At 37.0% G+C, this 27,229-nt stretch overlaps 1 protein-coding gene across 1 annotated transcript in view; it reads right to left on the minus strand.

Annotated features, from left to right (window-relative positions):
• Window positions 1-27,229, minus strand: part of FREM2 (FRAS1 related extracellular matrix protein 2) — a 122,069-nt gene that overhangs the window by 15,250 nt on the left and 79,590 nt on the right. Inside the window, exons 7-16 of the mRNA XM_417087.8 lie at window positions 19,516-19,665; window positions 17,576-17,785; window positions 17,120-17,317; window positions 16,281-16,445; window positions 16,022-16,204; window positions 13,235-13,365; window positions 12,396-12,554; window positions 11,290-11,593; window positions 9,042-9,173; window positions 8,128-8,459 (exon numbers count right to left, since the gene is read on the minus strand). Coding sequence (XP_417087.5) covers window positions 8,128-8,459; window positions 9,042-9,173; window positions 11,290-11,593; window positions 12,396-12,554; window positions 13,235-13,365; window positions 16,022-16,204; window positions 16,281-16,445; window positions 17,120-17,317; window positions 17,576-17,785; window positions 19,516-19,665 — 1,964 coding nt within the window. The remainder of the gene's footprint in view (window positions 1-8,127; window positions 8,460-9,041; window positions 9,174-11,289; window positions 11,594-12,395; window positions 12,555-13,234; window positions 13,366-16,021; window positions 16,205-16,280; window positions 16,446-17,119; window positions 17,318-17,575; window positions 17,786-19,515; window positions 19,666-27,229) is intronic.

The following is a 27,229-nucleotide window of genomic DNA, read 5'->3' on the forward strand; positions in this document are numbered from 1 at the left end:
CAATAGAAATCCTTTTATAACATGATGGATTGTCTTACAAAGACAAAGAAGGAAAGGCACTGAGATCATCTCCCAAGGGGAAAAATTTCACAAGCATGAGTGGTGTTGAACTCCCATTTACTTCCAGCAGAAACTGTGTGCCTAGCTGGCATGTGTGCATCTGAACATGTCCCCAGAGTGGTTACCTTGTAGGCCTTTGAAGAGTGTTTTTCACTATTAAAGAAAGCATTCAAAGAACTGTATAAGCTGTGTAAAAACCAAACTGTTTCTGAGTTCCCCCAGAGGCATGCCAAGAGGCTGAACATCCACTACCTTACAGCTGCTTTACTTTTCCAAATGCCGGACAAAAGTTTTAGTAATATTATGAAATGACAAATTTACTGTCTGAACCGACTAAATACTCTGAAGTAGTTAAGGTGTTCATTATGGCAAATGTTCATTTTTGCAACAGCTTAATTTTATGCATGACACTCCTTGATTTACACACTATGTTAATTAGACACCTTCCACTTATAATGTTGGCATCATTCCATAAGGTGTGCTAGCATGTAGGCACTAGAGAGTCTGGAAACACACACAGTATCATGCAGTAAAGCAGTCTGGCAGATAACATGAGCCAGTACACATATAGATGATTTTATAGTAATTATTCTTTCTTATACGTAAACACAATCAAGATGTTCTAATTGAAACAGAAAAATAGAATAGTTTTATTGTGTGTATGTATGGATGACAAATTGAAGTTGGAAAGCAATGTTACTCTTTGGTCCTATTTATTTTACACAAACAGCAGCAATGTTACCTTTGGGATAGAGTCATGGACATTCAAGCAACTCTTTCAGGCATGGATTTGTTAAATTATTCAAATTACAACACCAAATGGTCATTTTTATCAAGAAAAATACAGCTATAATGCAAATCTACAATATATCTTAGTATGCCTTTAATTCAGGAGTAACACTGAATATTTGCCATTTCCTGGAATGGTATCAAGAGCTAAGTAAATACATTTGCTCACATAGTAAACGTGTCACCACTGAAAAGACCTCCCAGCAAAAACAGGTTACCTTTTCTCTATGTTTTTGCCCCACATCTACATATTGTACAATAAGAATTGGACATCAAAGCAAAATATCTAAAATTCAGTTTGCCTATGAGAAGCGAGAAGAGCTAATATATTGTTGTCCTCTTGAAAAGATGTATACATAATGCTTAGTGAGGAGGACTGGAGTATCACACAGAGAGTATTTATCGACCTTGAAGACTAAATGGAACTGAAGTGAAATTTTATACTATAAAACATAAGGTAATAGAAACTAGTGACAGGGATTTCTGGCTGAAATGAAAGACACTGGTTAGAAAGAATAGAGGAGAAAAAAATTTGGTATGTGAGTTGATCACATCATAACTATGACCTTCCTACCCTCTCCATGTGATATGTTCCTAAGATAAACTGAGGAATGGAGTGGAAGTTAGAAGCATGCATGCCAGTATTCAGAGCACTAGTGAGAGCTTATCTGGAACAGCTTTGATCATCCATGCTTGAAAAAGCCTAATTTGCATTGTAGACTGTAGAAAAGAATCGAAAATCAAAATAATCACAGGAATGGAAAAACTGCTTTATGAGAAGCAGCTAGAATAGCTGGGTCGTTTAGTCCAGTTCAACATAAGCTATGAGGAAATTCCACCTACATAATCAGGAGATGCATATCAGGAGATGAACAGCAGAGGACTACTGAGGATGATGAAAGATGGTGCTGACACGAAAACAAATGGGCATGAGATGGCCATGACAAATACAGCCGAGAAATCAGAAGAATTTCTAACCCTCACAAGAATAGTGAGGCCATGAAATCCTATTAGTTTTTAGATTAAGTTTACTAGGTTGGAACTACATTATATAGACTTAAGGCTGCTGACAGCAATGATTTCGACAGAGTGATCCACAAAGCTCTTCTAGTTCAGTCTTATGCCACCACAAGTGAAAAAAAGTTTCTTTCAAAGTTGTTCTTGGTTATCCAGTATTAGGTACCGTTCACTCTTCATGTACACTGTACATAGAGAAAACCATTAATGGGGTTTGTAAGCCACATTTTAGACTTGTCTTGCCTCCATTCAGTGTAAGCATGGCGCTAGTGAGCTCAGCTCACTTGTACTCATGGGAAATCTAGCAGTAGGATCTGCTCTGGGGAAAGTCTGCCTGAGATGCTCCTTTGCCATATCTTGTCACTGCTCTGCAGAAAAATCTGAAACTAAAGTGCCAAAGAATTCACCCTAGAATTTAGCAGACTCTTCTCTTCTAGTAAAACCCACATATGACATTTGGGCAGTAGGGTTGCTTGCTCCAACCTGGGAATTTATTCATCTACCTATGAAACTGTGCTTCCATCAGTATGATGACATTCACGTATGATTTGCTGCATATAGGGTGAGGAAGAAGTTCATTCTAAACCAGATTATTGAGTTTTTATGCATGCAAATCCCTCCTGAGGCACTCACTGGATAGTAGGTGTGGAGGAAAGCCTATAATACTGGTAGCCAGTTATTGAATAAATAACTTATGCTAACAAAGCTTACAAAGCCATCTCATTTCTTACTAAAAAGTAAAGTGCTGCAGGGGGAAAATTACTCTTCAGTGGACAGCACAGAAAAAAACTCAAACTAAAACACAGAGCACCTTTCTTATGTAATAAAATAAAAAACAACAACAAAAAAAGAGGAAATAAACTGCAGAGGAAAATTGCCAGAGTAAGTAAGAGGAACCCTCCAACAAATGAAATGATGGAATGTGTCATGCAGATGGAGAAGCCCCACTTCTCTAACTCTCTTAACATGAGAAAACATTCTTTCCATTGGGTTATCTTTATTTTCCAGCAAAGCCTATTGAGAGTAGCCAGCTGTTCATATTTTATCTCAGTGTGACACTGATGAAACCAAAATGGTAACTCAGAGCTGTGTAAGTGTAGGATCAGCTTAACTGCTGTGGAGAGACAGAACAGGTGCACTGTGTATCTACACATTCTGTGAACAGAAGATCGTAGAAGTTGTATTGGTGAACTTTTATTCACTAACATTGGTTTTATACAGTAATAAGTGGGTGTGACTTTCAGCCAGCCTTATGATACTAGGACAGAAATCCAAATTACAGTCAGAGCTGAACTGGGAAAACTGTGTCTCTCATCCTGTGACAATGCCTGAGAAGACAGAGGACAAAAATTGTTCCAAGGAGGGAACAGGCTCTTGTGATCACTATCTGAAAAAAGTCATTCAGATAGCTCAAAAACCATTCAAGTAGCTCATCTAAAAATGCCTTAGCGTGAGAGAAGAACATGATTTAATCATGAATATCAATATAAGATGTATAGATTAATACATGTTCTTTGCAAGATAAATTGTCACAGACAATTCCCATTTAAGCATTTCTATAGGTGTTCTTCTTTTGTTCCCCTTTCTGATGCAAACTGTCAAACTTCATTAAGTAAAAAAAGCCCATAATTAATTTGAGCATCTGTCATGTAACAAGTGAGAATATTCACAACAAAAACATTTTCAGTTAAGTTTTATGGGGCATAGACTCTGTCCTGCATTATACTGAATATTATTTATTTGGCTTTCACTGCAGAGAACAGAACTTTGCCCAGGAAAACAATGTTATAGCTTTGGGATGTGATTAGTAGCTGTAAGAGAGTGTGTGTGTGCGCCTGTTAGCATGGGCATGTACTGTCGGTACTGGCAAGATCAAAATTAGAAATTAGAAATAAAAGTTTCATATTCTATATTGATTGTCCTAATGAACCAAACTTCTCATTAGAACTGTATTTTTGTCCTCCAGTCTATCCTAGTCCTGACTTCCTTTTTTACTTGCTATGTCTGTAGATTTGAGTCACACAAGCTTAACAATGTTGTCAACTCACTGTTTACACAATAAATACATGGCAAAGCTCAGATTTGGCCCCAAGAAGGCAAACAGCCAGGTAGGTCACAGGTGAAATGCAAAGCAGCTTTGTTTAAAAAAGCCTGAATGGAAAGGAGAATGCAATACAGCATCGAAATGCCAGCTCCCTGAAACGTTTAACCTCTGGCTTTGTTACACAGCTGGTGCATTAACTTTGGAACAGATTTTTTTTTGCAATAGATAGGGTTTACAGCTGGAGAAAAACAAAAAACTTGATGGCTTGTTAGCTTCTTTGTCAAGGGAATACAAGATGCAGGTTTTCTTAAATTGATTGTGGTGGCTGATATGAATATAAAAATCTGAAAATAGACACTTCTGTCCATCTGCATTTTACAGCTTCTAGTGAGAATTTCAGAAAAGCTGGCTTTTCCCCTTAAAAATGATTTTTGTAAAGCTAAAGCTATTAAAGCTGGAAATACACTGTTTCCGTGCAGTACTAAAAATCTCTGCAAGCTGCCTCATATAAGTTGAGGCAGTATATTAGTGATTTTAAGATTCATTTTCATAGGGGATTTCCAAGCATCTCAGTACCATAGGCAGCATAAACATGAACTGAACATATTGGAAGAGAAACATTTTCAATTTAGGTCAGAATGAACTGTTTTTTGTTAGAAAGCAAAACAAAGTCTTCAGCTGTACTCAATTACAGTAGCTTCAAGGCATTAATCTGCAAGTTCAAATATTTTAGTGTATGTTTTTCACCTCCTTGTTTCAGTCAAAGACTTGCTTAACTAGTTGCTAATAAAATCTGAATGGTAATTTCCTTGTGTTCTTATGCCAAGTCTGGCAGTGGTAGGGAACAAGTGAAAGCAAAATCCACACATAAGTACTTGGCCTGAAACACACAGAAGCCTTTGGATGTCAAACTGCCTGCTTACAGCAAATAATTGTAATGGCAGGAAGTGAGATCAAATGGTACTTCACACTCTATCAAATAAGAGTAGGCCAGTCCTTCAACATATACTTTATTGTAGGATAGTTGCTTGGTTTTCACTGTTTCATTTTTTAATTTCCTTTCAAGGAAATCTGGCATTGCTCTAGCATCTGTGTCTTGAGGACCTGTCATATCTTTCATGCTTTACTCTCTCAGTGCCCTCATGAAGTAAGGCCCAATCTCTAATAATTACCTGAAGATACACAAAGACAACTTACTTAGAGGAGCTCCACGTTTTCACATGCTCAATATATCCAAACACAGACCTTGGATTTCAGATTATGAAGGAAAGGTGTTCAAAAGATAAATGCCCTTAACTTCGATCAGAACACAGCTATAATCTAAATGAGTAAGTTCAATTTAAAGGACAGGCCTTTATTTATAAATATGCGTTCCTTTAGCTGCAGATCTAAATCCATAATAGATACACAGATGCTTGATTTTTCAGATACGGTGAATATGGGCAGACCCCAGGAACAAAGCGTCAAGCTATATTCTGAAAGAAGGGCCGCATCTACCTCACACAGGGTTTGCTCATGCACAGAGTAATTGCAAAAGAGAATGGGTCACAAGGAGAAGGCCTCGAGGACAAAAAAGAAAAAAAAAAAAAAAAAGAAAAGAAAGAAAACTAAAACCTTCCCTGTATGTATTATGACAGTTCATGAGTTCATGGGAACTGGCAAAGACAGCTGCAGTCTGTGGCAAACACCAGGAGTGCTGCCAGAAGAACGACACCAGCTGCAGGTCTCCCACCTCACACTTTGCTTCCTGAAGTTCATCTTCTTCCCCTCCCATTAGAGGAGCTTGCATAAGTGAAGGTCCACATCGCACAAGATATTCCCAGCTGCTTTTATGGAATATCTCTGAATCACGAGTGCTACCTCTGATCATATAGAAGCACTGGAGAACAAGAACTGAAAGGCAGAATTTTGAGTTTAAAGATCTACCAACTGGTAAATTCAAGCTAGTAAATTTATAGTGGTAGCAGGATATGGTAAGAGAATTTAATATTTCTTTATCGGTTCAGTATATACAATGGAAATTAAGCTTCCTTTGTGTGCTAAAAAAACATGGTGAAAACCATAGCTGCCAGCTTCCCTCTCACAGAGAAGGATTATTAATTGCTCACCGAAGGAGAAAAAGACAACAATGGTGACAACCACAGAGATAGGGCACTGACTGCCTCCCCTCTCAGCTGGGGGGGGTCATGTGAAGATAAAGACCGAACTTGGGGAAGAATTAAATGGAGGTGGGGGGAACAGGGAGGGCAGTGAAGCGCGTACCGGCTGTGGGGAAATGCTTTCCTGCTAGAAGTAATTCAGCTTGATATTTCACTTACTGCTGTAGCCTTTTAGCCACACCCTACAGAGTGCTAAGGGCTTACCAGCTGCAGTTTCATGGCTCTGCAGCTCATGTTCATCTCTCTCCGATTTTAAATGAAAGATCTGATCTGAAATGCATAACACTTCTGAAGCTTAAAGTATGGCTTTCTTCCTAAGCCCAACGATCATTTATGCATGTCCTCCACAAAGAAATACACAGGTTCTTTAAAATGCAAGAAGGATTGTTATTTTTTGCTCTCTTTATATCCATACATGCATATAAAGGACTTATTTAGACATTTGTGTAAAGCCGACTGTTCAGCCTTTTCTCTATAAGATACTGGAGTATTAAATATGGAGAGGATTCAAATCAGATCTTCCTTTTCACTATGGGAGAAACAGGTGACAGGATCATCTGACAGCTGCTAGGCAGCTTTTTGTACCTATGATTGTACAGTTTGGGAAATAAGAATATATGTTTGCATGTTGTATGTGCTCTGGGGCATAAAGAGATAGTAAAAGGAATGATGAGGTGAAGCAGTGAGATTATTCTAGGAACAGAGAGGACGGCTGTCATTTTTATCTTGTGATAATGTGAAAGGCTTACATCCCACACTTTCATGCCTTCCCCTTCCTTCTGACAGGTTCATGGCTACAGTGGAATGTACCTGTAGGAGGATCTGCTCTTTGTGGAGGAGCAACTCCAAGCAGATGTACCAACAGTGAGCTTCTAGCATCAAGGCAGATACCTTGAACTGGTCTGTGCAACAGAAAAGGAACGAGGAGGGACAACAGAGCACTCAGATGATGAAGAATTTGTGCATATAAGTCTTCCGAGGGTGGATAAGCAGATGGTTCCTAGATAAGATGAACACCTGTTAAAAAGCAGAACAGTTCTGGCCATTTCACACAGAGGCCTCATCCTTTTCACAGTGGCTCAAAGATAATGCTAGTGAGCCAGGAAAGTGAGCTGGCTTACTACACAGCTGTGTGCTGAGCATAGACTTCTCTAAAACAAGGTACTGCACATCCAGTCCTTCTGGATTATCCCTAAAGGGAAATATCTGTGTCATAAAGGATTGATATTCCTGGCTACAGCTTTTGTTCTCCAGATCCTGAGTGGGATCAGACAGGCTTGTGTAGTAATCACACAAGGAAAACCTAAGGATTAACTTTGCTGTCATTGCACCAGAAGAAATGTTGCACTCTTTTTGCTCCCACACTATTATGGATTTCTAGAAACCACTTTCCAAAGGACATTTGAAGATCTCTCCAGTTCCTTGTTTATAATCTCCAAACCACTTTCACAGCTTTGTTCTTCAGCCACACTGACAGCTTCTCTTTGCTTCATGACCACGGCACATTTGCTGGGTAACGTGAGACCACTATGCTGTCTGCACATGTGGGTCTTGTTACACTGTGAGCAAAAGATCAGCAGTGCCAAGCAGCTGGTAGTACAGTGCAGTCCATTGTGCAGGAAGACTTCACAGTTCTTTTTAATTTTATTTTAAGACACACTAACAGTCCAGCACTACCTATGTGTTCACAGTAACCCTCTAGAAGGCTCTCATTCTAAGAAAATACTAAAGTGACTTACCAAAAAGTGGATAGGTTGGTCCTCAAGTATTTCATTGAGTGAAAGTTATAGCAAATTTAATTCAAATTAAGTCACTCACTTAATTTCAGTTGGACAAGGATTTCATATATAGCCTATTAGTGTTTAACTGACACACTGATAGTTTTAAGGAATATACTGTCCTTATTGGAAGTGTGTATTTTGTTAAATAATAATAAAATAAGAATACTTTTTAAACTGGTAATGGATAAATAGATATATTATTGTACTTAGAAATACATTTCATGGGAAGTTTTCAATTTAAAGAATACAGTAAAAAAATCAAGTTGTAGTTTGGTACCTGCCCATCTGTCCCAATGGTGCCTCCACAATCTGTGAGGAGCTCAGACATGTCATAGTAGCTAACAAACTCCCATAAACAGGCTTCCAGATTCAGATTTCGGTAGAACCGTAAGGTATTGAAGCCTCTGATTGCTGGGCTGTATTGGTAGGGAATGGTCTCTCCAATCACATCTGAATTTTTGGTAGCATCAGTCAAGAAACCATGGTGGGTCTTCACTTCTGTGTAATCCAGCAGGTTGGAGCACTTATGGTTTCCAACTCTAGTTCCATCAGGGCTAAGTGTCAGCTCAAAATTGGAAAGCTCCCTTGTAGAAATAACAGGCAGCATGCCTAAGAAAAATAAAATAATTATATCACTATCACTAAATTTCAGTGCTCTGAGTTGCTTAACTTAGCAAAAAAAATCTCAAACACCAAGCATATTATGAAGTGCTTCTGTACAGTAATGAATGTACTTTGGAGTTCAAAGAAAGATGATACACCGTGTGCGTCTTTTTACTATGAAATGCCAGCTATTTCTAAATCTCCAACATTATTCAATTGGAATTTTTGATAAGTTTTCAGAAGCATGTAGCAATTAAACTGCTCTGTATGTTTTTAAATAAATGTTAAATATTCCTTGATATAACTATGCACTCAGAGGTATTTTATTAAGTGTAGGTCTAGCCCAACTTATGTAAACTATGCAATTAATCTGGGAACAGTCTTCACATCAAAGACTGTGAAGCTATACAGCATCTTATGCATCTTACAGCAAAGTACATTTGTACATTCATGGCATTTTTCTATGGTTCTATGTGTTAAAAAATTACACTGTGATTTTTACTACTTAAAATAACATGACTGATAAAATAGCTCAAATGACAGCAAGTCGTACAACTTTTCTTGACTCTACAGCTTCTTTTGTCATACCATCAATGTGTGGCATCGTGACTGTCAGCTTGATGAGATTGGCATAAGCTGGATCTTCTGGGCCTGTATAGCGCAGTTTGGCAGAGAATGGTTCTGCTCCAACAACTCCTGACACACGAGGCTGACAAAGACCTAATGGAAAAAAAGAGAAAGTAACCTTACTTTATGTCCAGAAGAAATAAGCTATACTTTCCCTTGCATTAATTTTAGACACAATTCTTTTCCCACTGGATATACTGCCAAAACAAGGAGAATTTTCTGAAAAGACAGGTAAATGCTATGGAGAGCATTTATTAGAGGTTTGAGCAGGAATTTATGCAAAAGAATGGTCAAGTAGGAATCATAATTTATCAGTTGGATCACATTTTCAGAACCTGGTGATGACTGCACCAGTACATTTTCAGTTGAATATTGCAACTGTAGTTGCAAAATAAGCGTCAGGAACCCTACTTCCTTACAGATGACCTCAGAGGCCTTAATTCCCTTTCTCTTAAACACATATAGAGCTTTATGGAGAATACCTGATCAGTTTTCAGCTGCTTTTGGCACTGGACTGGGGTGTGGACCTATATATGACTTCATAGGACTCTATAAGCCACTTGTCCCATTAGAGAATAGTGTCATAAACTAATTTTATTTGGAAATGTTCTCTAGGAACACCATGCTCAAAATGAAGCCAGCTTCTAAGTCAGATCAGGGCCTTATTCTGTTGATTCTAAGTTTTTTCCAAGACTGGAGAATCTGTAAGTTCTTTTGTCAGCCCATTCTGGGCTTAGTTCAACTTGTTCTATGATTAGTCCTGGTTTGCAGGACCAGCAGAGTAGGTTTGCATTGTATGATATGAGATACATGCAACTTCCAGTAACACTGTTCAGTGTAGAAATGCTTGCATCCTGGTCACAAGGTGTGTCTTTTGAGAAAGAAACCATCAGAGGTGGATAATCTGAGCATTCCCTTTAGCACATGTTTTGTTATTTGCCCATTTCTGAGGGATTACAAAAAAAATAAAGGAGGCAGGGCTCACCTCCTGGATCGTTTATTGGTTCTGGTGGACTTCATTTTGCTCAACAGAAATAAGCTGGAAGCAGCAGGTTTGAGGGCACAAGATTTCTCTTCTGCAAAACAATAACTTATTTATTCTCCAATGCAAGTAAGATGTGCTAAAGAGACTGAACACAATTTTTTTTGCACAGTCTGACTTACTTTTGAGAATTTGGTCTATTCACTGGAAATCAAATGCTGTTGAAGTTGCAGATAGGATTTTGGCATGTTGCTTAGATCACTGTACATCTTTGAAAATAGCATATAACAACTATTTGATTTCCACCATCTGTGTTGTATATGATTATCAGAACTGCAAGGCCGTTAAGGTACTGGAAGTAATATATTTGTGACAGTTCAATGCTGATCCTGGGCTAATTAGCTCTGCTAATTTGTCATGTGTAATCCAAGTAATGCATTATAAGTCTAACATAGTCAGACTGTTTTATATAACCAAACTAGCTCATCCAACACAAGGTTGTCTGTATTTAAAAAGCACTACACTGTATCTTGCAGACAATACCCTCAAACAGAGTCCTTTTTAGTCCTTTTTAGGATTCCTGATAGTGCAAACAAAAGTGACTTTGGCATACAGTCAAAGTGTGAAATAAAGAAAGCAGGTAAATAGAAATTTCATTTATTAAGCTCCCTAGAGCCCTAACTTTGCAGGAAACAAAGGGTTTATCTAAAATATTTAGTTGGAAAGATCAAGGAAATTAAAATGATATTGCAAATGAACAATCACCTAATTATCTACTGTAAGATCTTACAAAAGCCAGAAGACTTAATGCAGCAACAAAAACAGCAGAGATGACACAGAGAATACAGTATTTTGTAATTCAGCTTGATGGCTGACAATTACTCATTCAACAGATTATACAGTATAAAAAAGTATCTGAGATTGCTATGAAAAACAGCATATGCTATCAGACTGTACTCATGGCCATTTCGTTTCCACACCTCTGCTTCATAACTTCATAACAGTCTAAGTTTCATGAAAAGAGGTGGCTGGGCAAAGGAGGTAGACTACAGTACCTATGCTGGTTGAGAGGATGCAGCACCAATTCAATATATACACTTTTCTGATGCTAAGATACCTTTCATACTATCTATATGAAAAGTAGAAGGAAAGCTGAAGCTGTAAGTGTGAAAATGCCTTATAATGCCATTCGATTTTGTAGGAAGTTTGTAATAGGTCATACCTTACCTTCTGATGTGCTTATAGTTACAATAGGACTCATAAGTTCAAGACCCTCATTCCCATCTGAATTGACAGCACGAGCTGCACATTGGACACGAGAGCCAGCTTGAAAGTAAATGGAGTCGAGTGTGATCATCTTGGATGAAGTGAAGAAGGTATCGAAGTCAACCTCCTTCATGGGGCTTGTAACGCCATCAGGACCAGTGGGTGCACTCACAAGCCACCGATATTGTGTCAGAGTATTATTGATGTTTTCACTAGCACATATTGAACCAGTCTTATCAAAGTCTTCGTATTTAGGATTGCAAGCCTGCAGAATAAGGCAGATGCATACTATTTATTTGCTTTATGGCAAAGGAATTTTAATTTTTCAATAGTCACAAACTCAGCAATGTGGAGCAGGTAACTCCAGTGAGGAATAATTAACTTGTTTGGGCTGTGATACTTCTATTGCCATTAAAGTAGATTAAAAGGAAGGTCTAGCTATGCTTAACTGAAATAAAAACTTGCATTTTAAATTATAGTTTACAGGTGAAAACACAGTTATGGAGGCTCAAACTACACTTCTACCTGCTACTTGAACTTGGATATCACACTCTGATCTAATTCTGCAAATACACTTAGCATTTCAAGATTTCTTTTGGTTTTGTACTTAGGAAAACCATCCAACACATGACATATTCCTGATTGTAATGAATGGTGTGAGAAACTGAAGATGTAGGAGGACCAAAAGCTTCCTCAATGCAAAAGAATACTCCAAAAAAAACCAGCAGTCATTTTTCAGTCTGTGACACTCATTAAAAACAATAGCTCATTGGTTATCTCCAGTGATTTTAACTTAACACAAGGAAATGCAGAAAATAGTAAGTTGATACAATCACAGACACTGTACAGGTATCAGACTTGTTCTTAGTGTTTGACCAAGTGTTTTTTGTCCTCCTGAAAATTCATTTGCTATCCAGACAAATTATATTAGCACTTAGGACTGTCCTAGCTTAAATTCATGTGTGACTCACAACAATATGATTAATAATGATTGTCTAAAATTGAACTGCTCTTTTAAACAAAATCCATATACTGGTGTTGTTCCATCTTTTCACAGAGATACTCACTGTAATGCAGATGACAGGATAGCCAGCTACAGGACTGGTTCTGTCTTTGGCTCTGGAAGTATCATCATATATCAAAAGGGATGCAACTTGAGGGACAGAAGGAAAGGTGACATCTGCCATGCTGTTCATTTCTTCAATGTAAACAATGGCCTTGGCTGTCTGATAATGAAAAGGTAAAAAAGTTCTCTGTGAAGATTTAAACAAACGAAGGAATTCGAGCTAGACCTTGATCACAATATGTATAGATTTTGAAACACTGTCCCAGGGTAAGCTGTAAAACCTCAGCTGTATGAGCTATTGAGAAAAGTTTGAGGCACCGGAAAGTATATTGCAGGCTATCAAACTAAAAGTTAATTATTTTTTTTTTCATTTTCTGAACGCTGAAGAGAGCAGACCCTGAACAATATTTTTCTGTAGAATCAGGAGAATTTACCATTTATATTTAAAGTATGTATGATATAATGTTAAATAAAAAAGAATATGTGGCTACTTCATTTCACATAACAACATAGCTTCGACAGAAGATCTATTTCACCTGATTGCTCTTTTTACAAGTATTTCCAAGAGTTTTAGTGCTGATTCAAAAAAGAGAAGGTATCTTGAAAATTTCTGTTTTACATGGACTCTCCTTATCTCTAGAACCCCACGGACCTTACCACCATGGCAACAAATTGTTTGGGGCAGCTGCTACAGTGTCAGATGGGATTGCATTTGTCCTTTAAAACTACAAGCAAAGATGGCTTGCGTAAACTTTAAGAGAAGAGTAAAGCTATGAAGCCAAAAAGTAAGAATATCTTTTTACAGATTTTGCTGTTGAGGTCTTGGAATTATTTTGTTACCTGTATTTCAGCAACCATGTTCTCATCAGGTTTCAGATGAACAGTAAAGGCTTCTCTCATCTCCCTAACTCCATCAAAGAGAACTTCAATCTCCACAAAGTGCTGTGTTTCACCCTCCTTAAATTCAATTTCTAAAAACATAAGGAGACACCTAAAAATAAATCCGATGTTCATAACAAGCTGTAATTTTAAGCCTAGCCATAGGAGAGAGCAGTTAATACCCATCTTTAAATTACACAAGTTCATGTGAGTGTATTTAGTTTAGTCTATTTGATGCTAAAAATAATAATGAATAGCAGTGAATACACAGAGAATTCACTGACAATGAGGAACTGTCATCACAAAAAGAGATCTGCAAGACCAGGATTTAATCTAATTGAACTTAATATTCTGGAAGTGATTTGGGACTAATTATTCCATAAATGTTGGCAACACATGTGAATGACCTAAAGACTTAAGAATTCTAAATGATAAGTATTGTTAGGGTTTACTCAAACAAAATGCATTTTAATACAATGCTATAACCAAAAATAAGGCATGAAGTCAAGATTATAAAAAAAAAAGATTTATTTTATATTAAAAAGCATTGTCTCTGAAAAAACTTCCGAAGTCATGGTGGATGAAATGTTCAATCTTAGCTGACAGAGATAGAAGTGAAGTGTATATCAGCAAGGGGATGCAAAACTACAGAAACTATTCAACATTTTATATGGACTGAGTGAGACATACTAAAGAAGTACATGCATTTCAAAAGAAGTAATCTTTTCATAGGCTTGAGAGGAGCTTAGCAGTGTAGAACAGAATAGAATAGAATAGCATAGCTGAGTTCATCACGTCCAACTGCCTGACCACTTCAGGTTTAAGCAAAAGTTAAAGCATATTAATGAGGGCCAATTCCTCTTGAATATTGACAGGTGTGGGTCACCAGCCACTTTAGGAGGAAGCCTGTCCCAGTGTTTGACCACCTTCACAGTAAAGAAATGTTTCCTAATGCTCAGTCTGATCCTCCCATGGCACAGCTTTGTACCATTCCCACAGGCCTTGCCATTGGTTACCAGGGAGCAGAGCTCAACACCTCCTTCTTAGCATCTTTTTCATATTGTGGAGTTCAGAATTGCACACAATATTCAAGGTGAAGACACTCTAATTCAAAATATAGTGGGAGACTCAATTCTTTTTACTAGATGGCTGTGGTGTGTTTAATGCATCACAAAATGTAGTTTGCCCTCTTGATTGCGAGGGCACACTGCTGGCTCATGTTGAGCCTGTGTTTATAAATACCTGAAGGGAGGATGCTATGAGAGTCAGGCTTCTTTCAGCGGTGCCTGGTACCAGGACCAGAGGCCACGGCCAGAAATTGGAGCACAGGAGGTTCCCTCTGAACATCAGGAGCCCTTCTGCACCCAGAGGCTGTGGGGTCTCCTCCTTGGGGATCTCTCAGAGCTGCCTGGATGTGGCCTGGGAACCCTGCTCTGGGTGCCCCTGCTGGGGCAGGGACTGAGCCAGATGGCTGCAGAGATCCTTTCCAACCTAAAACATTCTGTGATCCCATGATTTCTACAATCTTTATTATTTAAAAGATGTAAGTATTGATGGCACAGAAACTACCAACAGAAGTTGAAGACCAGAAGAAAATAAAAGCCTCACAGAAAGTGACATTCTAATTAGTATACTGAAACACACCCTGCTCTAAAGGGACAAGCATAATAAGCAGCAGTGGATGAAAACTGGAGTATATATGGGAAATAAGGCATAGATGATGAGTGAAAGGGAGTGATCAGTGAAGCAAAACTGGCACACATAAGGTAACACTTAGAGCGTCATTGTCAGCTGACATTAAAAGTTCCTGTGGCTTTCAGAAGGAAAGAGCAAAACTGAAATGCAGGAGACAACGTGGTTGGCTTTAGTAACATCCAGGTTGATAATTTTTTAATTGCTAACATTTTTTCACTTCAAATACCACTAGTGAGTAATGCCTCTCCTTCTGTGGAATTTGAAGATGTTCCACTGTTGTTGCTGATGTTCAGAAATAAGTCCCATCCTGCAGCTGGCCTGGACAACAAAATAGTTTATCCCAAACCATGAAAACACTCCAGCAAGAAAAGCTGAGTGTTAGGACACAGATTAATATCATATATTATCATTAACTACAGAAGATGGAAAATACATGGTGCTATGAATTCTATTAGTTACTCAACAAACCATGTGGGTGGGCTACTAACAGAAAGAAGCTTATCAGCTATGAAATTTCTCATTCTGTTTCACAACTTCTCTCTTCATTCATCACTAGAAAGGAGCAGTGGGCAGTGAATTGCAGAGATATAGAAAGAAAGTTTAAATATTATGAAAGTAGAACGAAAAATTAGAAACAGATATTCATTCCTAGATAGAGCCATTAACTTACAGAGTTGTTTGAAAAACAACTTCACAATCTATGATTAGATGCTACTGCAGAGTAATGGTAATACACAAATGATGGCACTCATACATCTTTCCCACAGTTATTCAAGCTACAGATGTATTCAAAAGAGTCACAATTATTTTGTAAATGTCTTCACAGATACCTGGCATTTCAACAGAATTTGATTTTTGTGTACCACATTGGATTATGTCCATATTGAATCCAAACAGCAAAAGCTATTAATGGGTGTGGTTGTGCAGAGTATTGTATTAATGAAGTTATTTCACTGTTCAAACATTATACTATAATGTTAATAATAGTTAATTATAATACATAATAATAATCCTACAAATCATAGGATGTGATAAACATTTGATTGACCTTACCTTCTGATATAGGGTGATAGTCCTCTCCAGAAATAGCAGATCCATCCTTTGTATGAACTCTCACAACAGAAACCTTAGATGTGTCTCCCAGACGAATCACTGGGATTTTTACAACTGCTACTTGTCTTGTGTCCTTTGGCTCACTCACACTAAATTTGGTCTCACCAAATTTAATAATAGCCTCTGTAATTACAGAAAAATACATTTAGTGCACACTAATTGGCTTGCAAAAGCTGATAATAATCAAATAATTCCTTACTGTCTGCGTCATCTTGAATCTTTATGAGGGTCTCATTTTGTTCACCAATAGAGGCACCGAAGGATGAATCACTTCTTGGAGTGCCAAGAACCAGACGTAGTTCTTCATCTTCTTCATGAAAAGTGTCATCCATAAGCACTAGTGTGCAAGGCTTCTCAGTCTCACCTGCAATCATTCTGAAGGTAATATCATGCAGATCTTAGGTGTTCTTTGCTCTTTGACAGCACTTTTCTTCAAGCTGAAGGAACAGAATACTTCTTCTGGCCAAGGCACCCACCTCACTATCTTGGTACCATACAATTTAATGAGCAATAGCAGTGAAAGCAGGATGAGTACTCGTTACAACTGTTTTAATGGAATCCTTTGTTTTGGTATTTCTCTAAGACAAGTTTATGTTTGGTATATCCACTTTACATGTATTGTTCCTTTTGTTTTATCTTTATACTTCTTTTCAGTGAACTCACCCACAGTGCGTATTTCAGAATCAAATACTTGCACAAGGAAACAGTACAACAAAAACTTTCAGAAATACTAAAGGTAATTTTATCCTGGAGTTTTTGGATTTCAAGCATTGGAAGCTTATTTTAAGATACTCCCCAGTTGTGTGCACCTTCACTTACATTATTCCATCTTAATGTGTTTAAAATTCCCATTGGTTTCAAATCTCCTTAAAAATTTTCTGGAGCTACAAAATGCTCAGTTTGAATTTGGTTTTCCAGAGCAGAGCAGTCTTTTTGGCATTAGTTCAAAAGAAAAAAAAATAAAGCTAAAATTAAGCAAACCAAACCAAACCAAAACGTAGTAGACTAAAGACTTCTAAAATAGGATCAAGAGCTTACCAGGAAGGAATGTGATGATGGAACTATCAGTATTAGGACGTTCTTCAAAGTCGATCATTACCTGAGCTGAACCTTGCCTTGTATAGCATCTCACAGTTGATGTGTATTGGATATCTCCACTCCTGTATATCATGGCAGAAATCTGTCCATCATTTTCATTGACTACATATACAGGTTCTTTAAACTGCATCTTAGGCACTGTGCAGAGAAATATAAAAAGCACGTGTATTATTGCAGAAATTCAGATGTTTGCTCCCCTAATTTAAATTTTGTTGTGCTATGTTGCACCAGGTGTATAACATATGCAGCTACTCAGGAACTGACATAACAAATTGTCTGCAGCTGAAAGGTGTAGATTCACTGGCTTTGGTATGATCCAAAATGAGATGTGCTGTCTGTGTATTGCAGTCATCCACCTCTTGTAAAAATGTGAAAGGGTACAAGAAATTAACTCACAATCAGAGACTGAGTCATTGATGAAGATGGTAGCCTTGCTGGGTTCTCCAAGGGCAGCATTCATAGGCATTCTTAGCACAAGCTCAAACTTCTCAGCTCCTTCTAACACCGGTTGTCCAAGGTCATCCAGAATTACTACACGAAATGTCTGCATACTGACTCCAGGGGCAAAATCCAAATTACGACTGATACCTACATAATCTACTCCAGCTACCAGTGGAAAAGGGATTAGAACAAATAAATAGACAGTATTACAAGTAATTAAAAACAAAAATATCCAACATGTATAACACTAAACAGTTAATTTTAGTTAAATCTATTTTTTCTTTCAAAGTAATTTCAACTTTTTTATCAAATGTTGGCAGTCATGTCAACTTCGATGGTGAAGAGATATTTTTGCTTTACATTGTCACTTTTTGTTTAGTGGTACAAGTCATGAGCCTGGCCTGATTCTTTTCTCTCGGAAACTAAAAGTCATTACAGTACAATCAATATAGTTTGTAGAAAATAAAAACTGAAAATAAGAACAGAAATTTGACAGATTCTGGAGATGAAGCAGAGTCTTTTGGAAAGTCAGTTCATATTAATCTGTAATCAATTTTGAAGTTTGGAGACAAATGTAAACAGGGAAGGAAAAAAAGGCGGTGAGCTGAGTGTAAGGAAGAAGTGCTGTTCAAAGGAGATACACAAAGCAGAAGGAAGGGAAACTGAAAGCATCAAATTCTGCCCAAACCACATCAGGTGGGGTTTGTCATCTTCTACAGTTACAGACAGACTGATCTGATTTGGCTTGCTTTTATGTTTTTGTTTTGTTTTTATGGAATCATGCTATCATTTCGATTGGAAATTACCCCTAAGATCATCTACCTCAATCGTTGTTTTGTTATAAGTAAAGCAAGCCCACAGACAACAAACCAATGAGAAGGAAGGAAACAAAACAATGACTAAAGGTGACTAAATGACTAAAAGAATGACTAAAACATAACACTGTACATGAGAATCAAAGTATTAAGGGTATCTAGAACTTTAGAAAAAGACTAAGTTTTAATATTCCTTTTTAGGGTGATTAAGCAACAGCAGAGCTGTTGACACAAAGCTTTGGGGAAAGCAGTTTCATTGAAATTAAAATGGGGTTTGGTATTAAATGAACGTGACAAATACGGTGATCTCAAAGGCCATCATCAGAGGGACACAGAATCCTTGTTGCTGTACCCAGACATAGGCCTCTCAACTGAGGTGCCAGGGTATGAAGCAATCATATATTCTTTTTAGACTACATAATTTCCTTTTTCATGATAAATAATATGGAAAGACTTGCTAGAGGTGAATGCTCAGATTCCCCACATTACACAATTAACGGTAAAGATTTACACAACTTTACCTCACTAGAAATGAGTTGAAAAGATGAACTCTACTGTCCAATTATGCTAAGGATAAGCAACTAAGAAAGATAACTGCTCTTTTTATGAAGTCTGTATTTGGCTGTCTCAAATATCAGTTTGCAAAAATACTAATGTACACTCAAGTTTGATTCTGCAGACAAAGATTCTATCAAAGTACCACTGAACCATACAGCTGTACTAATCCTCCTACTAAATGGGATTCTAGGTAATTTCTCATTGTCTACAGAAAGAGTAAGGGAAGCAAATGGTGCGTATTGACAGGGTTTATAAGCCTGTGTCTGGAATATGCTGTTGAGACAATAATCAACTGCCTTTGTGGGATTTGAAGGCGTTTCTCTCAGTTCTGGACCTTAAAGTTGCTCCTATTCCAGTTTGTTTGAGAGCAAATTCAGTAAGTACTTAATTTGTTCTAGACGAAAGATTTGTTGAGGCATGCAAATTTCATTTTATGTATCTGAATCCAAATCAAGTAAGACCAAATTTAGTAGCATTTGTTGTTGAGATGTATTATGAAACAAGACTAAAGCAGTAACATACCTTCTGCAGTTCTCGATTCAGATTTGCGAGACCTCACTGTTACAGACGCAGCTTTAGACAGATCAGTTCCTGTCCTCCAAACATGTACCTCAACATAGCCGGCACTCTCATCAACATAGTATTCATCATTTCCAAAGTAGAATGCTGGTTCTGGTGAAAGAGCAATCATATCTGTCAGTATTTCTTTACCTTACGCTGACGGTAATGAGAGAGCATAAAATCCATGTTAGACAATGGAGAGACTTTCACTCTATTCAATAATTGAAATTAAGTATTTGTTTTAAGCTTAAGACTTTCTCTTAGGTATTTTTAGCTTAATTTAAAGTATTTGGCCGTTTTGGGACAGCAATTTTTACATCAGCGCTGTTCTCTTTTCCTTGGCTCCTAAGTTTCCAACTTTGTGTGTTAGTAGGTGCAAAAACAAATATGTTATCTCATTAAACTTGCTTGAGCTGGGTCCTGTGCACAAGCCAGAAAATTCCTTGCATTTTTCACTTTGGTGCAAAGAGACAAAGGTGAATACAGATAATGAAAGATTAATAAGAACGTTCTCACAGATTTCTGTAGCCAAAACCAGACTAGAACAAGATATATAACTGGAGCTGCTTTGGAAATGCTTTCCATCTAATCAAAGGGGCAGATACTTAATTTTTAGTTCACCCATATCTAACATTTAAAACAAAATCAATCTTACTTCATGTGGACTGGAATGTGAATAGACTTTTATCTTAATATTTAAGTCCCAGAGTTTATAAGAAAGAAGAGCAAAGGAGATTAAGCTTTATCCCGCTTAACAGACATAATTTTTATCTTCATTTTTTCCTCCCTTCTTCAGCTTTTCCACCCACAACAATTTTACAAACTAAACAGGAATGCAAACATAGCTCAGCTACATCCTGGATGTAGCTCCCCTTTGCTATCCTTTCATTCCCGTTTCAAACATATAAAAGTAAGCACACACAGCCAGTGCCTCAATTTTCCTATTGCACAGCAGAAATCACATCTACTTTCACCAGTGTTTGACAATCTATACAAATACACCTATGTCATCACAATTTTCTTATGTTGTTTAGTGGCAATTTGTTATAAACAATAAAGGTACAATACCACAAACATGCTGGAAAATACCATATATCATATGGCCAACTAGATTTGAGTTGATAAATATCACAGCAATTTAATCAGTGGCGTTATGAATTCTTCCCTTTCATCAGTATACAGGACAAATTCAAAGGAAGTGACTGGAAAATTTACGCTTCTACAGAGCAAAGATACAGGTTACCCAAAGGAGTAGACACAAAGCCTTTTTAATGATAAGGGGAAGCTAGGCCTATCATTTCTGTGACTCGGCCAATTTTCACTATTATATTATACTGAAGTATCTATGATTTCTGTTATTATAGAATGAGCATCTTCTAATTGTGTAACCTGCTTCTGACTATAGCTAAGCTCAATAAAACAAAATATTGTGAACATATTTTCTCAGGATGGTTTTGGAGAGGCCTGTAAGATAATCAGAGAAAAAAAAATTGAAGTTCTTACACAATACTTGGGAACAATCTGACTGAATGTATAGCATATAGTAATGATTTCCTCTGTTAAAGATTGCTTATTTCTTTTTATAGAAAACCGAACAATGTAGGATAGGATTTTAATTGAAACTAACAATAAATAATATAAAGCAGTTACTCAGTTATTAATAAGCTAAACCTAAGTCTTCTTGAATTGTACACAATAGTTAAATTAGAAGTTTTGGAGAAAAGAATCTTCTGGTTTCACAACTAACAAAATGATGAAAAACCAAGTAAACAAACCCCTTAATATTCCACACCAGTGAAAACAAATGCAGTTGCCTCTCTTCTGAGAAAACTAGACTAATGGGTTCCAACAAATTGATGGAACTGAATGTATTTACTGAATGACAGTGCAGACTCACAAACTAGCTTCAACATTATCAAGGTCATCAACCTTTGCAGGATGAAAGACAGATTGAGCAAATGCCTGGCTTTGGCAGGAAAGTCTTTCAGGCCCACTTCAAAATTTTTATTCACCATGATGTGTATTTAACTGTGTGTATGTATACAAAGACAGACACATACATCAATATTGAGTTATTTGCCTACAGAGATTGGGTTGTCAGTGGTTGCATTTATATTTGGGACTGAGAAGCTTTCGTCTGAAATATTTTGAATACTCAGTTGAATACAATATACTCTTTGGAAATTGTTCTATGTAGGTCGCTCTGAAAGTAATGCCTCATTTATTTCCATGGAAACTACAGCAGATACAATAACTCTATTTGATAGAGAAAATTCTCTGCTACAAAACACTATTTTTAGTGTTAAAATTAACTGATATTAACTGATTCACACAGATGAGCTGATTGAGACGCTCTTAATTTTGCGGTGTGACAGACATGAATGGCCATCCAGAACGTGGCTTGTACTTCATATTTCTGTTGTCACTGCTGAAACCCACCACGCTCTGCCTCATTGTGCTCACATCCACTGTTTGGTCTCCATAAATCTTCAGCAAGCATTAGTGAATGTCAGAGAGTGCCATTTTATTTCACACAGAGGAATTCAATGACACACTTTTGCTTCATGTCCATATCAGACACCACTTTGTCAGACTGTCCCTCTTCTCTCTCTCACAAAGAACAAAATGTAATGGAATATTGGTGGGAAGGTTCAACATCTAGTGCCATACCACCAACATCCACTTCTGACGCTGTGGGCCAATGTAATTAAAATAGGAGGCTTTACTTTACTCCCTGTACAAGGGAGCAACCCCTGTATAATAATTATTAATTTTGATTATAGTTTTCTACTTACAGGGCTATTTCAGACCTACATGGATCTCCTAAAATTCTCAAGATGGACTCATTCAACTTCTACAGGTTTAAAAATACAGAACAGCTACTAGGATCAAATAGTTATGAACGTAAAAACAGAAAAAAAAAAAGATAAAAAATCATTATATCTAATATATGTATTTTCTTAAACATTTTTTTTAAAAGATTAGCATGGTTTTCCAAGCTTAATCTTGGAAAAGATTATTCTTATAATCCTCTTGATTGTATACTGATGTCCTGGTAGTTCCGGAATTAATCTAGCCTCAACTCCACCTCATTTTAAGCACTTAAGTGAGAGGTACTCATTCACAGCATGCTTGCTCTCAGTTTTCAAGGACAAAGACAGGCAATTCCAGAAGGTTTGCCAGCATAACAAGGAGGAGAAGTGGAATGGATCACCCACCACAGTGATTAAATCTGAGATCTGGAAGCATTCCCTTCTATTCATTGACCATATACGGAGCTTAGATGATTCTACTTCTACTTCAGATTTTCAAAGATGAAAACGTTTTTGTTTATTTTGATGTTACCCTAATGTTTTTGCTGAAAAAGAATCTTCATGCACTATTTGTTCATTCAGTCACAGCCCAAAATAAAAATGTCTAAATGCAAAATTAGCTAGCCTTGTAATCCTGAGCGTGTTTTTCACACTTTTTGAGGCATGTATCTTCAATGAATGACACATTCTGTATGGTTACTCATCCTGGAAACAGATCCTTACAAATGTTTTGTAAGCTCATTTCCTGTAAACTGTGTTAGTAGCTCCCCAGGGTAATAGCAAAGCCAAGCTACTAACAGGGGAAGCATTGTCTTGCTCAGGTCACGGCTGGAAAACACTCTGCTCAATGACTGTGGGCTCACTTACAGCAGACCTTTAATCCAGTAATCACTCTGGAGAGACTACTGCAAATTTAATGGTTCCTCTTTCAGGAGGACTTTTTAAAAGAGGTTTTTGTTCAGACCCACAGATTTCACTGGCATGAAGTTACAATAATCAGAAAGAAAGGCTAGGTGCTTTATTCCCTGTTTTCTTGGCACAGAAGTGAAATCTTTGTCTTGCTTTTGTATTTATACAGTCAGGAGTGTATATCAACTACACCAGAAGGCAGTAATCTAACAGGAAAACAAACATGCTTCTCATGTGTTAGAAATAGGTCTGTCCTTCAACACTTATTTGAAACACACATAGAACATATATCAAAACATACATCAGAACATAATGAATATATCAGAAATGTATATCATTGATCATATATCAGAAAACCAATGAAATAGAATGAAAATATTTGTTTCTAAGGAAGTTTTTGTTCTTAAAATGACTATCCTTACAAACTACTTTGGAGAATCATGGTAGAAGAAAAGAGTGTATGCAACGTGCTACAATCAGTTTGGGTTGCCAGTCCAGAACAAAATAATATGGAAGACAGGATAGTTAGGACAAACATAAAAGAAGAGACTCTTGTATGCCAGGATAGGCTTTAATAATAACACAATTTTCAGTGATAAATATTTTCAGTGAAATATATATATATACATACTTATATATATATATTTATATACATTCTCAGGAGGAGAGAAATAATTGAAAAAAACAGGACTGGTCATGCTGACATACTTAGATATTGGAAAAGTCATTACAGATGAACATATGCTTCATCTTTTCTAGCAGTGTTAAAATTTTTCTTTCTAAAAGCTTTCCCCTCCTTGGTTTCCATGCACTGTACAAACAATGCTACAATGTGAACACCACAAGCTGCTACAGCTAACAAAGATCTGTAGTGTTAATACAGAAGTGCAAAACAGAGCTCTGTAACCTTACCAGCTTCTTCCTATGCAGTCCAGACGTGCTACACTAGACATGCAGGGCTGAGTACAAAGGAATGAGCCCTGTTTGTTGACAGATAATTAGCTTAGAGCTAACAACAGACAAGCATGGCCACATTTCCTCTGGACTTGAGCTGGTTCAGCCCATATTACACATATACTGCAACACAGTGCTTACTTGCAATCCAGTTTCATGGTTAGCATGAAACAACGGAGCTGGGGCTTGTCTTTATTTAACACAGAAGTCTCTACACTTCAGAATGTGAATTAGATGAGCTGCACATAGATTATTTAAGAACAAGAGTTCCATGAAATTACAGAAGAATTTACTATTGAACAGAAGTAAATATCAGCCTTTGTAGCCTGTCTTATGTACTCATGTTAATGAGAGCAAAAGAAAAGCTTAGAAGGACTATTCTTTCTAAACAGTGTATATTACTGTATTATCAGAGGACTCTAACCCTGGAAACTAGGTAGCACTCCACAGCTATTCACACATACTTGAAGCTATCCAAGTAACTGAGCTTTCATTTAGCACAGTTAAATTAATTTACCAAGTCATTTATTTTTGTTAAATGCTGTAGAAGCAAGGGTCAAGATTACAGTCAAAGCCCAATTCTAGATCAGATACCTACTGTGCAAATGACAATAGCTTTTTATTTGACGTCATCAGGACAGGTTATTTTTCATCCTCTTAGCACTGTAGTCATAACTTTTGCAATCAAAAAGTAAATTCACCTCAGAATCAAAATTACTGGTTGCAGCCAATTTGCCACAAACATTATCTCAAGCAAATAATGTCCAGATTTCCATTTGTCTCAGCAGCTACTTACTGCACAGTACCTTATACAGATTCCTTAAAGTAAGATGCAAACATTATAGTATCTAAAAGGGCAAACTTTAATGAAGGGTACCTTTACTAAATCTGGTTCTTTTTTCCAAGAAAACACACTAAATTTTTGAATACACAAAAGCAATGTCATACATTGACATTTCATCCCCAAATTACTCTTGTTTTATGCAACTTAATAATTTATGTAACTTAATTTCAGCAAAGAGTGAATCAAGATCAAGAATTGTTATGAACAACATTACACGATTCACTTTTAACTGATTTATGGTGCACAGTACTTCATTGTGTACCTTTACATTTTAACTTGCCCTTTACATTCAGTTTCTCTACACACCGTACCATCACAGGACTGCCTGCCCTACAGTCTTAGAGGGCTTGGAATCCACATCTAACCACATTGCCACATGAATGATTTAACATTAATTCTGAACACACAAAAAAGTAGAGGAAATAGACTACAGCTTTAGCTGCAAGACTGAGGGCTGCAGTAAAGTGGTTGTAGAAATACCTGATCTACTGTCACCCAGTTTTTACTTAGGAGTCCCATTCCTGCTGCAAGGACCTCCAGCATATTCAGTAGCTTGAAGAACTGAGATGATTCTGATTTTCCTCGATGTCAGGTTGCAATTCATAATGGTTTGGTAATAATTGATTTAGGTTATAAAGTATGCCTGTATCAGGCTCACTAAGGATATCTGAAAGCGGTAACCTATACCATAGCTCAGCTTTTTCAGGTCTGAAGTAGTCTCTCAGCCATAACTGGCATTTCAAGATAAAGGCTAATGTCTTAGGTTGGCTATTATAAGCGGCTTTTTCTTGGAAGCAATTCATTTACCTTTGCTGGTTTGCCAAGAAACATTGTTACCTCTACAAAACATCAAATTCATCTGTGACCAGATGATACCATATGTGAAAATTTTTAATAGGAGAAGCAGTATTGTTATAATCGTTACAGGATATCATCTACAAACACTGATATCCAGAATTTGGGGACATGTCCCAGTGTGATGGTATTGGCTGCAGCAATCATCTGACTTTTACAAGGAGCTTTTCTACTGCCTTGACCTCTCACAGAACATGAGAGCAATTCAGATTCTTCTACATGTTCCATTTTTAAAATGAATCATGTTTCTTTTTTTAAAGAGGCATAAGAAATTATAATACTAACAAATTCTGAAGAAATTATTGCAAAAGAGACAGGCAGATAAATGGGAAGGCTTGGCAACAGTATTTGAATATACCACACACAATGTACCTCACAAGTTGGCCAAGCATGAAGGAGTTCACACTCTGTGATTTGTACAAGATATCAAATGAGGATTCCTACAATCAGAAATGGAAGGAGAAGCTGAGCAACATCTTTGGACTGGTTACATAGAGCTATAATATGTGGCCATTTCTAAATGTGTTTTTCATATTTTAATTATTTAGTTCATTTTTGGATCTTGTAAAAAAAGCCATGTGTAGAAAGGGTCTGAGTTTAATAAGTATATTTGCAAAAACAGAAGTTTTATGATAAGAATATTTTGAATTTTGTTCTCTCAAAGCATGTTCACACACCTACACTCATATCAAGAAACCTAACCACAAAATTGCATTAAGTCATTCTGTGAATACTTTATAATATCTTGTAATATCATCCGCCTAAACAATGTTATGATTTATCTTAGAAAGAATTATTCACATAAATTGTAACAATACATATTTAAGCTAATTGCTAAAGAACCTGCAGCAGCAAAGGCTTAAAGATACGCTGCTCCAGCAGCTGAGTCCTCTGTCCTAAAGGAGCCACATGAAATATATGTGACAAAGTACTGCCTGGAGATCCTACGTTATTATCCCTACCTATCAAAGGAGCTTAGATCCTGAGGTTAGACAATATACTAACTTGTTAAGGAGCTAAGTGAAGATTAAAGTAATTCAGCATCTGTAGTTCATACATGTATAATGAAGGCATGAATGCATACACACACATATAATAGACTGCCAGCAACAGATGATGCTTGGAAAGCATCATAAATGTGGCTACTTCCCTCTTTAAGATGTCCTGCTGTGACATATGAGATTTATTTATTTCTGTGACAGATAACAAACAAAGACTTTCCAAAGTTTTTAAGGCTGTCATTATAAGTTGAACATTTTTTAGTCTGTTGAACTGATAATGAGAAATTATACTTAAGAAA

Source organism: Gallus gallus, chromosome 1 (assembly GCF_016699485.2).
Source record: "Gallus gallus isolate bGalGal1 chromosome 1, bGalGal1.mat.broiler.GRCg7b, whole genome shotgun sequence".
Classification (NCBI taxonomy): Eukaryota; Metazoa; Chordata; class Aves; order Galliformes; family Phasianidae; genus Gallus; species Gallus gallus.